The sequence below is a fragment of the Dreissena polymorpha genome, chromosome 9 (assembly GCF_020536995.1).
Source record: "Dreissena polymorpha isolate Duluth1 chromosome 9, UMN_Dpol_1.0, whole genome shotgun sequence".
NCBI lineage: Eukaryota > Metazoa > Mollusca > Bivalvia > Myida > Dreissenidae > Dreissena > Dreissena polymorpha.
The window spans coordinates 60,684,045-60,701,000 of NC_068363.1; the positions used below are offsets into that span (position 1 = coordinate 60,684,045).

The window sequence follows — 16,956 nt, forward strand, 5'->3', positions numbered from 1 at the left end:
GTTTTTGTATCATGTCCATTGGCTTCACATTAGCCCCAACAAAATATTGAGGTAAAAGACACAATATACCTAGAAACCTAGATTTATTTCATTGAACATTCTCTTAAGTGAAAGCCGTATAAAGAATTAAATAGTACATGTAGCAAGGATTTAAATTGTTCTAGTAGAATTACTCTGCTGACTGTATATAATTTACTCGCAAGATTAATTATATATAGAAAACAACTTTTGAACTATGTTATTGTATATTTATGCCCCCCTTCGAAGAAAAGGGGGGATTTTGCTTTGCTCATGTCGGTAGGTCGGTCAGTCGGTCGGTAGGTCGGTCCGTCCACCAGGTGGTTGTCAGACGATAACTCAAGAACGCTTGGGCCTAGGATCATGAAGCTTCATAGGTACATTGATCATGACTTGCAGATGACCCCTATTGATTTTGAGGTCACTAGGTCAAAGGTCAAGGTCACGGTGACCCGAAATAGTAAAATGGTTTCCGGATGATAACTCAAGAACGCATACGCCTAGGATCATGAAACTTCATGGGTAGATTGATCATGACTGGCAGATGACCCCTATTGATTTTGAGCTCACTAGGTCAAAGGTCAAGGTAACGGTGACCTGAAATAGTAAAATGGTTTCCGGATGATAACTCAAGAACGCATACGCCTAGGATCATGAAACTTCATGGGTAGATTGATCATGACTCGCAGATGACCCCTATTGATTTTGAGGTCACTAGGTCCAAGGTCAAGGTCACGGTGACCCGAAATAGTAAAATGATTTTCAGATGATAATTCAAGAATGCATATGCCTAGGATCATGAAACTTTATAGGTAGATTGATCATGACTCACAGATGACCCCTATTGATTTTCAGGTCACTAGGTCAAAGGTCAAGGTCACGGTAACCCGAAATAGTAAAATGATTTTCGGATGATAACTCAAGAACGCATATGCCTAGGATCATGAAACTTCATAGGTAGATTGATCATGACTCGCAGATGACCCCTATTGATTTTGAGGTCACAAGGTCAAAGGTCAAGGTCACGGTGACCTGAAAAAGTAAAATGATTTTCGGATGATAACTCAAGAACGCTTTTGCCTAGGATCATGACACTTCATAGGTACATTGATCGTGACTTGCAGATGACCCCTATTGATTTTCAGGTCACTAGGTCAAAGGTCAAGGTCACAGTGACAAAAGTCGTATTCACACAATGGTTGCCAGTACAACAGACAGCCCATATGGGGGGCATGCATGTTTTACAAACAGCCCTTGTTTTAAAAAAGTATTTTATTTTAATAATTTCGTAAAAGTTTCACAGTATTGTCAAAATAAAATGGTGTAAACTTTTGCATATTATTTTGTTTCCCTCTTATTATGCCCCCCTTCAAAGAAGAGGGGGTATATTGCTTTGCTCATGTCGGTCGGTCGGTCGGTGGGTAGGTCGGTCGGTCCGTCCACCAGGTGGTTGTCGTATGATAACTCAAGAACGCTTGGGGCTAGGATCATGAAACTTCATAGGTACATTGATCATGACTCGCAGATGACCCTTATTGATTTTGAGGTCACTAGGTCAAAGGTCAAGGTCACGGTGACCCGAAATAGTAAAATGGTTTCCAGATGATAACTCAAGAACGCATACACTTAGGATCATGAAACTTCATGGGTAGATTGATCATGACTCGCAGATGACCCCTATTGATTTTGAGGTCAATAGGTCAAAGGTCAAGGTCACGGTGACCCGAAATAGTAAAATGATTTCCGGATGATAACTCAAGAACGCATACGCCTAGGATCATTAAACTTCATGGGTAGATTGATCATGACTCGCAGATGACCCCTATGAATTTTGAGGTCACTAGGTCAAATGTCAAGGTCACGGTGACCCGAAATAGTAAAATGGTTTCCGGATGATAACTCAAGAACGCATACGCCTAGGATCATGAAACTTCATGGGTAGACTGATCATGACTCGCAGATGACCCCTATTGATTTTGAGGTCACTAGGTCAAAGGTCAAGGTCACGGTGACCCGAAATAGCAAAATGGTTTCCGGATGATAACTCAAGAACGCATACGCCTAGGATCATGAAACTTCATGGGTAGATTGATCATGACTCGCAGATGACCCCTATCAATTTTGAGGTCACTAGGTCAAAGGTCAAGGTCACGATGACCCGAAATAGTAAAATGGTTTCCGGATGATAACTCAAGAACGCATACGCCTAGGATCATGAAACTTCATAGGTAGATTGATCATGACTCGCAGATGACCCTTATTGATTTTGAGGTCACAAGGTCAAAGGTCAAGGTCACGGTGACCTGAAATAGTAAAATGATTTTCGGATGATAACTCAAGAACGCTTTTGCCTAGGATCATGACACTTCATAGGTACATTGAACGTGACTCGCAGATGACCCCTATTGATTTTCAGGTCACTAGGTCAAAGGTCAAGGTCACAGTGACAAAAATCGTACTCACACAATGGCTGCCACTAAAATGGACAGCCCATATGGGGGGCATGCATGTTTTACAAACAGCCCTTGTTCACAGTTTAAGTTCAAATGAAAATTTCTATGAAATGTGTTGTCTGTATTATTTTAAGGAGAAACAGCAATGACATTTTCTTGGATAAATAATAAACAGAGAGAGCTTTATAAATGTGAAGATAATAATAACCCTTGGAACAAATACATAGAGCCAATTGAGCACATTTATCAACAAAGCCTGAGGTGTGATAAATTTACTTGCATTCCTTGCAGTACAAATTCTGCAGTATGAAAACATTATGTACAGTTGATAGAACATCATATTTCGGCTGAATAATAACTCATTTTTGAAAAATACATTAAGATGTATTTCTGATTTACAAAACTGATCAAATAATTAAGAAATAAATTCCATTTACTTTTTCATGCATTTTGAAAGTCAAAACTTTGGTTTTGTCTGTAAAATTTCAATAAAATGAACTGATCCAAACAAAGGGACGTAACTTGGTCAAAAGGTACCGGAAAAAAGGTTAAAATGTTGATATAAAAATAGTTATACAGTTTAATATATGGAAAAAGTGTTTTGTTTTAAGTTTATGAAGAATAATAAGCATGTTATTTTGCTACTGTGTCAAGAAAAATAATTAAAACTTTCTTATGACTTTGACGGACATACGAACATCCGGACCCAATGTTATTTTCTTCAGAAGCTGTGTTGCATACTTTTTTTCTAAATAAAGAATATATGTGGGTGGGTGGGGAATGGGATTATTGATGCAAGTACAAAAACACCTAAAAGTGATTGACTCGATCGTTTTATTAATTATTTATAATCGCCTATGATAAACAATTTAATTTAAAAAATAATGCATGCCGTTGCGACGCTCACTTTCTTGTGATCTTCTCGGTTATTTTAAAAGATCTTATAGCCATGCTTTTAACATAAAGGAGAAATGTGCTTTCAAGCAAAGAGTGATCTTGGACTTTTTCGTGAAATCGTAAACTTCAAGAATAAGTAGGTTTTGAGATTATGAATATCTTAAAAAATATCTTAAAAAATAATTATGCCGCTGTTTTTTGCGTGTGTGTATGTTTTATGATAATAAATCGTGTATCTACAGTACAGCCAAAGCGGAACAAAACGTATTTCGCGATCCGCGGCGGCAAGGCGAAACGAGTCGATGCCGCGTCAGTCGTTGAAGCCGCGTCAGTATGCGGCGGCAAGTTGCATTTCGCCGCGAAACTTCGCATTTGTCCGCCGAGGCATGCCGCGATCCGCGTTATGATGCCGAGTTGATGCGCATCATGAAATAAAAAATCTTTTTAAAATTATTAGTTACATGTAGTTGACAAATTTTGAAAGAACAATTATAATAATAATTAAAATCATAATAAATTTATTGTGCGCGGATTGTATTAGCATATACATGTAAGCATAGTTAATGTGTCTGGCCAATTAAGTTTGTTTCCCGCCCGTAGTGTATGTATTTCACACATAAAAAAGGTCACGTAATTATGTTTTTGCACATACAAGTGGTCAAGGCTCCAGCATATGGTAGATTTATAAATTAATTGCATGTTGATTCTGCTATTATATTTTTGCTGAGAAAACTTGAAGTTTGAAGCCACATCAATAATCAAGACGGTGACGACGTATTTGTTGTTTTGTTAATTATCAGCTTATTATAACTATTGTTTGAATATGCGTATATAAACAAGTTTTATTTTGTTCATATTATACAGTTAATATCGCTACTAATTACCCAATAATTCTGTATATTCCAGTTTTAAAGCAAATGCTGGTAAATATTTACGATACACAAACATTCTCGCTATTTCCTTAAGTATCAAATACATTTTGGCATTTGTTACTATTCATAGACATGATGAAATAACGTCTAATCGGGGCGGTTTTTTTTCCACTGAACACGCGATTTACGCCTGACGTGATGTTCATGTATTTATACAACACAAAATACACCCAAACTTTCCAAACGACGTTCTACATGTCTGCATAATTTTTGCGCGCTTTTTATGAAACAAAGGATATTTTAGCACTGTTTATTTGACGCTAGAATTTGCCAAAGGACGCGTTAGCATTAAAATTCGGAAGTGTGTTTCGGATTACAAATTTAATAATGATAGTTGAACGAAACATAAACAGTTGCGCGTAATTAATTCTACTTTACACATACATGTATGTACATGTAGGTGGATATCTTTTCACTCGATCCGCCGCGTACGTATGCGGCAGATTTACTCGGCGAAAGTACGCTAGGTTAATACAGACTCGGCGTCGTTGCGCGGATCGATGCCGAGTGCCACGGCGATACGCCGCAGTGAACACATGATTCGGCTATGCCGCGGACTAATAATCTGGCCGTGGCATAGCCGCGGATTATGTTTGTGCCGCTTTGGCTGTACTGTACAACAATCTTATTTGTGTCGTCACTCGCCTATATGACAAATGCCACGTACGTACATGTATAAAGCACCACGCTCACTTTGGGATTTATCAAAACAAGTCGTAATGGATTTTTTTTTGCTTTTAATCGATTAAAAACACATTTTTTTAAGAATGCAATTAACATCATCAGTATCTGCGTACAGTTATCACATGGTACATGTAAATGTATATGGTTTGTTTGATTTTTATGTGATTCTGTACACAATGCATACCATGTATATTTCGGCAATATGCAAACTCTTGGTAACCGGAACTCTCTGAAAACCGGACGATCAGGCCCATTCCGAGACCGTCCGGTTTACAGAGAGTCTACTGTACGCATATTTAATAAACCTACCCAAAACTTTTTAACACACCGAAAGTTATCGATGGTGACACTTCTGCATCATATGCAAAAACTCTAATTATGTTTAATTTTGTATCACATAATATGGGCATGATGTCAACAATGGTGTTCTGAAGATTAACTTTTATAATTGAAATTGTGTCTGCTCCGTTTTTAATTAATTTGATTTTAAAAAATGCTACATTTGTCTCCTTGTTGTTAATGTCCGCCATTTCGGAAATGCAATATGAAAATCATTTGTTAAATACCCACCGATTGGCTAATAGCGTGTGGTATTGGCTGCAATAGCCAAGGTATTGGCTGCAATAGCCAATGAAAATCGCTGACGCTTTACAAGTCGACATGGCACAACGAAACAACCCGTATTATAAACACATTTTTAACAACACTTTCGGCAAACTGCGCAATTTTTTTTCTAGTTTTGGATAAAATACCAGGTCGGCGGGTGAATTGTAAATAAAAAAAAATGAAAGTGACTTTTATTTTTTTTTGTATTTGTCGAAAAATAGGGTCAGGAGCTCCCGTATAACAAACAATAAAAAAATGCTGGCCTTGGCTATGAAGACAAAAAAGTGTATTATTTTGATATAATAGTGAGGCAATAATCGTTATGTAACTTATAAAGTAAGGTTTGTATATAATATTACCTTTGTTTTTAAACTAAAAGCTAGAACATTGAAAACCCTGGTCTATTAAGTTTTGCCATGGAATACCAGCGTAGACCATGGTCTCACATGGCAGACAATGATTGGTCTGGCAATGCTCACATGTGCAATAATCAACCATGGTCACCCATGTTCTTGAACACGTCTTTTCAATATATTTGATCGAAGACAGTGGTAAAATATTGAAGGCCATCAAAATCAATGAAATACCACGTTTGACATTTCCCGTGGGAACATGTAGGTCATCATGGAAAAGGTGAAATACTTGTATTTGTGTAAGTCTTTAATCTTTAAATTTTTACTTTATGCATTGTTCAAATACCTGATTAATCTTTTTTTTAAGTGTTAAAATCAGGGGTTTATTACCTTATATAACAGACGCCGAATATCGGCGTCTTCCCCCACCAAACTAGGCTGGTTTTTTCCCCTTTCAGAACCAAAAATTCCCCCCTTAAAAAAAAAAAAAATATTTTTTTATTTTATATTTTTTTTAATAGAAAGATGTGTCTCATGATTATAATATCTCAATTCTATTTCAAATTAATCTTGCCAAACGAAATAAATTATGAAAAAACAATAAATATAGTGCAAAAATGTTCAAATGTATTGTAATAATGAGAGAGTAAGTAAACAAATCCCCCAAAAAGTAAAACGCCGCGAAAATTCCCACGCGCACAATTTTTCCCCAAATTGGAAAATCCCACATAAGGGCTAAAGGCCCCTTCCCCCACAACCCCAAAAAAACCCTGAAAATAAATCTAGTTTGCAAATTGTGAATTGTTGTACACATCAGAGGGCAGCACACTTTCCAGCCATATCAGTAAGAAAGTGATAAGAGTTTATTTCATATTTATATTTGGTTTATGTCTTGACTTTACTCACTACCCATTTTGTTAGCGGGAGCTGTTATTTTGTGATCCCGCTTAGAAATAACGTTGCAATTAAAGGCGAGTTAAAGAGCATATATTAATACGAAATAAACAGTAATCACTTTCTTTCTGATTAAATTTGGCTGAAAAATGAGCAGCATTAACAAATGTAAACAAGTTTAAGTGTTTAAAACATGGAATAAAACTTTATCGGCACTAACCTAGCCATTTTGACTTCCTTTAGATCATCACGTGATAAACGCCTTTGACATAAAAAAAATTATGATGCTATGTAATTTTGTATTTCTTTCAGATAATCGAAGTGAGCAATATGAGTAAAGTGAAGTTAAAATACTGGTATGTATTTATATTTTTGGAATATAATGCTTATCAACATGGTTCTTATTATATATTATTTTATTGAGACTTATAATTTAAAATTGTAAAAATCATTTTTAAAAACATGGTCATGTGAGGTTAAAAACTCTGTCAGTAGGTCCAATTAAAGAATAAGCTTGTTAACACTAAATAAGTCACATTTCAACTCAAATCTTTATGAAACTTGGCCAGAATATCAGTTTTTATCATTTCTCAGCAGAGGTTGAAAATAAAAAGTCTGCCTAGCTATTAACCCTTTCAGTGCGGGAACCGAATTTTGAAGGCCTTTGCAAACAGTTTGGATCCTGATGAGACGCCACAGAACGTGGCGTCTCATCAGGATCCAAACTGTTTGCTATTCTGATAGTATTCTTTAAAAAAAATCAAAGAAAATGCTAATTTTAGAAATTCAGCAGACGACATTTTAGCAGAAGACACATTACCCAGCATGCAAAGGGTTAAATGTGTATGTTTCATGAAGTATTCTTAACTCCACCTTCTCTGAATAGTTTAGTTCCTTCAGGTCTCAGGTGAGCGGTTTAGAGCCCATGGCTCTCTTGTTTGTTGTTGCAGTGGAGTCCATTTCAACACCAGCACCATACAGCCCACTATAGAACAAATCGACCAGTCATTTGGGGCTACACATCCTGGAGGTTGGTGGTTCTTCCCTTGACCTTCCTCACGATTGATCAATAGCACATATAAAACATGCATGTGTATTTTATTGGTATCAGTTGAATATTGATTTACGTAACAGAGACAGTAATTTTGTTGATTTCTGTCGAGTAACGATTTTAATTCAATAGTCACTTGTAGACGTACGTAATGTGTCTTTTCAAAATGGCAGCAAAAATACATTTTAACTAGGAGTTTTTTGCTTTTCGATCCTTTTAAGACACACACAGAAAATGTGATGAAATATGGATGAAGCAAATTTTAGCTGAAAACTGAGAAGGTACAGTTTTAGAAATGATGTGTCAGTTTTTTCTAATTCTTATTTACAGTTTACAACTCTGAAAAACAGTTGTTTGTGTTGAACTTCCGTGGGCTGTCGTTTGATTTTCCAATTGAATCCAAATTTGAGGTAAGGGAGACAACTTATGTTTCAGGATATCTTTTTACTACACATATTCTGTCCCTTAGATAGTGTTTTTATAAACTATGTATTTGATTGGAAAACACAATCTTTATGTAAATTTGAACTGTGCAAATATCACATATGTTTGTGAACAACACACACGCAGTTCATTGTTAAGAACCATTTTAGATTCACACAGGATGATTTTTTCTCTAATGTAAATACATGTTTAGTATTTGTAATGACTTTTTGAAGAACACAGATAAACATGAAATACATCAACTAATGCCATGTTACTGTTAGGTAATGCAATTTGATTGATAGGCTTGTCTAGAGAGTTATCTGTTATCATTATTTATTACACTGTAACTCCAATATAAAGCGCTCCGTTATAACGCTGAATCCAATATAACGCGGAGGGTGCTTGGATCCCATTTTTTCTCCAACCTTCCATTTGATTTCTGATTCAAATCTGTTTTATGCAACTTCATGTATTTTTAGACAATTCAAAGATGGCGGCAATCACAGTCATGTTGATTGCTTTATTCAACCGTCCGTTGAACCGATTATAATCGCCTCGAGGTTTAACAACACCGACAGCTAATTGGTGTTAATCTGTTGTGTAATGTCAATAAAGGTGTGAAAAACTCGCGTGTCAGTGTTTATTAGATGTATTCCTCATCACAGCAGTTCAGTGCGATAATTTCCATAAGTTAAGTGCAAGCGGAATAGTTGTACAATTCAAGTAATTCAAAACGATTGAAACATTCTTTCTTTGATATGGTTGCAGTTTGACTATATTAAATGAGCGGCTGTGAAATATACTGCCTACTGTATAAAACAACTCTTTCTGTCATTTCATTATCATTCTAGTATTATGTCATTTAATCTTTCAGTTCGTGTATAAGAAATTGAATAATGCAGACGATTTATTTACATGCGAACGCAGTGTACCGGCAATTGTTAACGTAGTTTCACTTTCATTTTCGCGCGGTATCAGAAAGTCCCCGGGAAACACGTTTTTTGCATGCGTCTGACGCAATAAAACAATTTTTTGTACATGAGTCGTATTGCATTCAATCTAAATTTAAAGTCGCTCGTCCAATGAAATCTCTGCCCCATAATGCACTGTACTCTTAACACTTCTGAAAATGGCATATATGCGTACGATTGTGTTTACGAATTTCTTAAACATATATCGTAATTAATGTTGAAGATTATTATTTTTAAGTGATGTTGCAATTTTATTGGATTATCGGATAAATGTGCACATAAGAAAAGCGGTATGTATACTGTTATCGATACGATTCGGTTTATATGCATGTATTTGCGTCAACACAGCATGGCAATATACATGACCTATATTATAGGCTATTATATAGCTGTTTTTTTTTATAGCGCCCTGCAGTTAATGAGCTCAAAACCTATAACGCGGATCCGTTATAACGCTGTTTCGCGGCTTGGACCCCATTGACCGCGCTATATTGGAGTTACAGTGTAGCGAATAAATATGATCTATGTCATGTGAAATGGGTCTTATGCCAGATGCTGCAAGCATAGTTCTGCTTAGTCAGGTCAGGGGCTACCCAGTGTGCTGTTTAGTCACACAATGTTTAGTGCTCTCATTAGCCAACAAGGTAGTTCCATACCAAAATGTGTGAATGCAAACTGATGTTTTTCACGTGCTATGAAAGATTCTTAAGTTTAAATTTTACTTCAAATATTGTATCGATATTATTGTAGTCATTTTTAATGGAAATCTTTAGAAAAGTATGTGCTTATCTACACATAAAAGCTATCAGTTTACAGTTCAATTTTCTTTAAACACTGATGGACATTTTTGTTTGTAAAAAAATCATAGTTTCATGCTTGAATGGAGGTTGAACAAATGAACAATAACACCACATACAATTTGAACATGTATTTCAGCCACGATACGCTCATGGCCTGGGCTCGCTGCAATTCCCCACTGGTGCATCTCCAATCGTGTCCAGAATGTGCATTTACTCTGGCAATAGTCTTTTGGAGACTAGGTAATAGCAAGGACTGTGTTGTGCAAAAAAAGTGATACGGTAACCAGAATGTTGTGCTCAAAATAAGTTTGATTTACCATGATTAAAGATTAAAGAAAAATTTATGTTTCTTTTTTTGCATGAACTCCATTTTGAAGGCTCATATCTGTAGCACTAGTTGAACATAGTAAATGCTACTACTAATACTTCTACTTTTAATTGAACAAGTTGTTAGGGTAGTTGTAGTAATAGTGGAAGTGGTTATACAGATTTTTTGTTTGTTTCAACTACCACCTTTTAGCGAATATTTACTCGTATAATATTTAATGTAGCCAAAGTACGATTGAAAATAGATGCACTGACCAATATTCACACAAGCCCATAAAGCTGGCTACAAGATTTTTAACTTGACTAGCTTCATTGTCAGTTATGTACAACCCGGTTAATGCCCATGATTATGTTTTGATAATAATAATAATAAAAGAATCGGCTTTTCTAGACAAATGTGCAAGTTTTTATGACTATTGATATAGAATTGAATATTACATATGATTTTCAAATTCTCCTGCTTTGCTAATCACATCAGTTGTGTCCTTTTTTGCAGGGCTCCACCTTTGCCAATCACTTGTTTCCATGGCAACTGCTATGTGGACTGCCTAGAGGTGATACGCGACAGCAAGTGTACCAAGGCACTCAAGTTCATTTTGTTCACAGAAGGTGAGTCTCTGCTCAGAAACGGAAACAAGTGTGGGCCCTTTAGCAAATGGTTTCTGAATTTAGAAGTCCCTAGATTTTCACTATTATGCATTCCGGATGATAACTCAAGAATGCTTACGCCTAGGATCATGAAACTTCATAAGTACATTGATCATTACACGCAGATGAAATAATGATGAAACTTGACCAGGATGTTTGTCTGGACAATATCTAGGTCAAGTTTGACATTTGGTAAATATTGAATGAACCGATTCCTCTCAGGTGAGCGAACTAGGGCCATCTTGGCCCTCTTGTTTATCTGTAACCTTGGTAGGCATCCATGTCAGAAATGATTTTCTGTTCCTGCTACTGGAGGTGGAAATTCAGTTTTTATTCATGGATATGGAATCATATCTTAATATTAATGTTTCTTATTTTAATTCATGAAATTGAAATTTTACCAAAAATCTTTTATCTGTAAAAGTCAGCTAGCTTTTGGGTTACTCAAGAAAAAAACAAAGGCATTCTTATTTTTCATGGCTAGAATAAAGCTGAAAAGTTTTAACTACAAATTATACAATATTTATGTACCCTATTTTACAATGTTACTTATAATGTTCATGCATGTGGTATTGCCAAGTGTTTATTGAAAGTCTTCACTTGCAGGAACTGAACCGGGAAAGTTGTTGGATCCTAGAAAAAAGACAGTTGAACGACTGGTACACTTTGGAGATTCACCAAATGTATGTTTTGTTTAGAGAACTGTAAATAATGCTTGGGTTTTAAGATTTGTATTGGAAATAACATCAGCATTTTCACTCTATACCTAAAAGAAAGATTATAAATATATATAATTAAAAATATAATGTAATGAAATGCAATAGGCTACTAGTTTGTGCATTTTAATGCAAAATAATGCGAATACACCCTCCCTGTCCACTTAAAAAGAAAGATTGCCTTTCTAGTTATTAAATATAAAACATTAAACACCATAATGTTGATCCATTTGTGTCTTGTTCTGAGAAAACTGGGCATAATGCATGTGCGTAAAGTGTCGTCCCAGATTAGCCTGTGCAGTCCACATAGGCTAATCAGGGACGACACTTTCCATTTAAACTAGATTTTTGGTAAAAAGGGACTTCCTTTAAATGGAAAATGCCATTCAAGCGGAAAGTGTCGTCCCTGATTAGCCTGTGTGGACTGCACAGGCTAATCTAGGACGTCACTTTACACATATGCATTATGCCCAGTTTTCTCAGAACGCGACTCATATAATGCAGCAGTATGTGGTTGTAGTGTGTCTGCTGTGTTTTCTAGGATGTGATCAGTGCCTTAGGCTGCCCAGAGAAGGTCTACTACAAGTCCAACGACAAGATGAAGATTCACACTCCCGACCCCCAGCGGCGCGTGCGCACATCTTCAGACTATTTCTATAACTACTTCACTATGGGAGTGGTAAGTATTGTTTAAATGAGAAGTTCTTTCTAGTATTTTTGTTTAATAATTTGTATTTTAGAGCTGAAGATGAGGTTCTAACTTAAATATTTGATAAGCTTTTTAGCTCACCTGAGCACAACGTGCTCATGGTGAGCTATTGTGATCGCCTTTTGTCCATCGTGTGTTGTGCGTTGTGCATCGTCAACATTTACCTTGTTAACACTCTAAAGGTCACATTTATTGTCCAATCTTCATGAAACTTGGTTGGAACATGTGTCTCAATAATATCTTGGACTAGTTTGAAAATGGTTCCGGTTGATTGAAAAACATGGCTGCCAGGGGGAGTGGCAGTTTTCCTTATATGGCTATAGTAAAACCTTGTTAACACTCTAGAAGTCACATTTTTAGTCCAATCTGCATGAAACTTGGTGGGAACATGTGTCCCAATAAAATCTTGGACAAGTTCAAAAATTGTTCCGGTGGGATGAAAAACATGGCCACCAGGGGGCAGGGCAGTTTTCCTAATATGGCTATAGTAAAACCTTGTTAACACTCTAGAAGTCACATTTATTGTCCAGTCTTCATGAAACTTAGTCAGAACATTTGTTATAATGATATCTTGAAGGAGTTCGAAAATGGTTCTGGTTGGTTGAAAAACATGGCTGCCAGGGGGCGTGGCAGTTTCCTAATATGGCTTTAGTAAAACCTTGTTAACACTCTAGAAGTCACATTTTTATTCCAATCTTCATGAATTTTGGTCAGAACATGTGTCCAAATAATATCTTGGAAGAGTTCGAAAATGGTTCCAGTTGAATGAAAAACATGGCCACCAGGGGGCGTGGCAGTTTACCTTATATGGCTTTAGTGTATAGTAAAACCTTGTTAACACTCTAGAAGTCACATTTATTGTCCAATCTTTATGAAACTTAGTCAGAACATTTTTTATAACGATATCTTGGATGAGTTTGAAAATGGTTCTGGTCTGTTGGAAAACATGGCTGCCAGGGGGCGGGCAGTTTTCCTTATATGGCTTTAGTAAAACTTTGTTAACACTCTAGAAGTCACATTTTTGGTCCAATTCTCATGAAACTTGGTCAGAATATTTGTACTAATGATATCTGGGCTGAGTTTGAACTGCTCCTCCATTACTAATCATATCAAATTTCACCGTTTACAAATCAATAAAAAATGGTAATAATAAACCATTGAATTTGACAAAAAGATGTTTTACAACCCTTACTTATCATTAATACTTCTCAGGTGAGCGACCAGGGCCACCATGGCCCTCTTGTTAATATGATAGGGCCCATGCACTTAAAGTTGAAAATACAAAATGAAAAGCTTGTTTAAATTATTTATAGAATTTTTTATATGTAGTTTTGGTGTTAATTTTGCCTTTTTGTGTTTTGTTAAATGTTATGTTAAAAAAGATGTTTGTGTTAAAGTGTAACAAACCGTGATATATATATATGTTACATTCAGCACTTCTGAAACTGTTACTTGTTAATGTAACATGCCATAATGTTGATAAGCATTAACACTGGTGATCTTCCATTTTTCAGGATGTGCTGTTTGATGCTAATACTCATGAGGTGAAGAAATTCTTGCTGCACACAAACTACCCAGGCCATTTCAACTTTAATATGTGAGTATATGATAGTGCTTTAGTGACACAATTGATTTTGAAGGTTACAGCAGTAAATCAGTCCCTTAAGATGTGTAGAATAAGATCCACATCATTTGAAAATGGGTCTTATGCATTATGCAGCCAGTCAAGCAGTCTGGTCAGAAGCTACAGTGTTTGCTATTAAGTGAAGCAAGGTTTTGTGGTCTCAGCTGACAAAGAAACTTTTCACCAGACTTATAAAATGTGCAGGCTTGTGAAGAGCTACCCTGGCCACATGTGGGAAAAAACACATTTTCGCACAACACAGTTTATAAAGGCATTTTATCCCACTCTTACAGCGAATTCGGTTGATTAAAGCCCTGTTGATTAAATTTCTGCTATTAATCACGGCACGAAATGAAGTCATTTTTTCAACAAGATGACGTCATAAATCCAGCGAAATTATTCGGTTAAACTAATTTTGTTTAAATAAAAAGGTTTACTGAATGAAAAGTGGGATAAATAGAATAATAAATAAGTGTTGATTATTGATCAGGTTTATAATGCTCAGCACGAAAACAAAAAAGCACTCGCCAAGGCTCGTGCTTTTTGTTTTCTAAGCCCCGCATGATAAACCTGATCTATAATCAACGCTAACCTATTATTCTCTATGTTTAAGACATCATAATCATTTTAACCATTTACAAGCATTTCTTTCTGTGGTTAATAAGGAAAAATACACTGAGGTTTTTAACCTGGTTAAAAATACATGTATATTTGTATTATATATTTAATTAGTTGCAATCTCGTACATCACAATTCACATCTGCTGTTAGCATTGCCTTTAATTTTTAACATTCATTGATCAGAATATTTATACATGATTTTCGTTTAGTAAAATTGATGTCCACAAGACTTATGTATTCTTACTGTACATGATTACAGGTATTGCCGGTGCGAGTTTAAGATTCCAGTTATCATAGAGCGAGAGAAACCACAACCGCTAGCCCAGACGGGTGAAACAGAGGAAGAAGAGGTGATTATTACAGCATATTCCAAGGTATGTTACTCTTGCATACTCGCTTATTCCAAGGTAGGTAACTGTTGCATTCTGCCTTATTCAAAGGTATGTAGCTCCTACATTCTCCTTATTCCTAGGTATGTAGCTCTTACATTCTGCCTTATTCAAGGTAGGTAACTCTTGCATTCTGCCTTATTCCAAGGTAGGTAACTCTTGTATTCTGCCTTATTCCAAGGTATGTACAGGGTTGCCACTTAACTTAAAAAGTGAGGGAAATTCGATTTTTTTTCAAGGTCAGTGAAAAGTCAGGGAATTAAAAAAATATGGTCAGTGAAAAATAAATTTCAAAAAAGTCAGGGAAAAGTCAGGGAAAAATAAAATTTTGGGTTGATGCATAAGTTATTTAGTGGCTATGGCAGCCTTCAAGTATCATTTGTGTTAGTAGATTCAACAGTATATTTTTGTTTGAAGTGTTTTGACTATTTCTATGTACATGAAACATTAACATGTGTAAAGCATGTTCAAAAATGTAAATATATGTTTTTGTTGCACAATAATGTTTGCCAAAGACCATGGCTAGTTGAAATTATCATTGGTACTAAGTTCTAACAGTTATGTACATTTATAAATAGATTTATTTCTATTAACATTTCCCATTACCCATACTCATATGTATTCACCTATGCTTATGTCTAGATGTTAAATGTTAAAGTATGATCATAGTATATAATGGATATTGTATATGGACAGTTGTTTGTGTCGTAGGTGTTGTGCTACAACTGTATTGCCATAACAAACATCACATGTATGTACCTATAGAAGTATGTTTTGTTATAGATTTTGAGACATAATCATATTATGTGGTGGTTGTACATGCATAACTTTTTTATGACCCCCACCACTATAGTGGGGACATATTATTTTTGCCCTGTCTGTTGGTTTGTTTGTGTGTGTTTGCGTCAAACTTTAACATTTGGCCATAACTTTTGCAATATTGAAGATAGCAACTTGATATTTGGCATGCATGTGTATCTCATGGAGCTGCACATTGTGTTGAAAGGTGAAGGTCAAGGTCATCCTTCAAGGTCAAAGGTCAAATATATGGGCCATAGTGTTTCACAAACACATCTTGTTATCTTTGGTTTTGTGTTATTTACTATAACGCCTTGCATCATGCATAGTTTAGTGTACAAGTAGTACTGCTTTGTTAAATATTTTATGTTAAGGAATAAAATAGACATTAAATGGTTGGATTTGGTCGGCTGTATGGGGACGAGGAGGCGAAAATATGTCGCAAAATTAGTCAGTGAAAACCAAGATTTGGTCAGGGAAAAGTCAGTGAAAAGTCAGGGAATTTTATTTGTCCCCTACCGATTTCACCGGAGGGGACTTATGGTTTGCACTCCGTCTGTCAGTCTGTCTGTCTGTCCGTCACACTTTTCTGGATCCTGCGATAACTTTAAAAGTTCTTCATATTTTTTCATGAAACTTGAAACATGGATAGATGGCAATATGGACATTATGCACGTCATTTCATTTTGTTTCTACATCAAAAATTCTAGTTGCTATGGCAACAAATAGACTAGAAAAAACGCTGAAAATGGTGGTTTTCTGGATCCTGCGATAAGTTTAAAAGTTCTTACTATTTTTTCATGAAACTTGCAACATGGATTGTTGGCAATATGGACATTATGCACGTCATTTCATTTTGTTCCTACGTCAAAAATTGTGGTTGCTATGGCAAAAAAAATTATCTGAAAATGGTGGAATTTCTGACAATGGTGGAGACGGTAGGGGACCATATTGCTTGACAATAGCCTTGTTTCATCAGGTTGGTGGCAACCCTGTATAATAATGTAGCTCTTACATTCTGCTTTATTCCAAGGTATGTA

The 16,956-nt window shown here is 35.9% G+C and overlaps 1 protein-coding gene across 3 annotated transcripts in view; it reads left to right on the forward strand.

The window, feature by feature from the left end:
- LOC127846381 (phagosome assembly factor 1-like) overlaps window positions 1-16,956 on the forward strand; it is a 60,260-nt gene that overhangs the window by 34,143 nt on the left and 9,161 nt on the right. For all 3 annotated transcript variants that reach the window (XR_008033483.1, XR_008033484.1, XM_052377591.1), the window contains exons 4-12: window positions 7,150-7,193; window positions 7,788-7,867; window positions 8,219-8,298; window positions 10,222-10,325; window positions 10,909-11,021; window positions 11,667-11,743; window positions 12,318-12,455; window positions 14,000-14,082; window positions 14,989-15,103. Coding sequence is in view for 1 of the 3 variants with exons in the window: in XM_052377591.1 (XP_052233551.1) it covers window positions 7,150-7,193; window positions 7,788-7,867; window positions 8,219-8,298; window positions 10,222-10,325; window positions 10,909-11,021; window positions 11,667-11,743; window positions 12,318-12,455; window positions 14,000-14,082; window positions 14,989-15,103 (834 nt within the window). In the remaining 2 variants the exon portion in view is untranslated. The remainder of the gene's footprint in view (window positions 1-7,149; window positions 7,194-7,787; window positions 7,868-8,218; window positions 8,299-10,221; window positions 10,326-10,908; window positions 11,022-11,666; window positions 11,744-12,317; window positions 12,456-13,999; window positions 14,083-14,988; window positions 15,104-16,956) is intronic.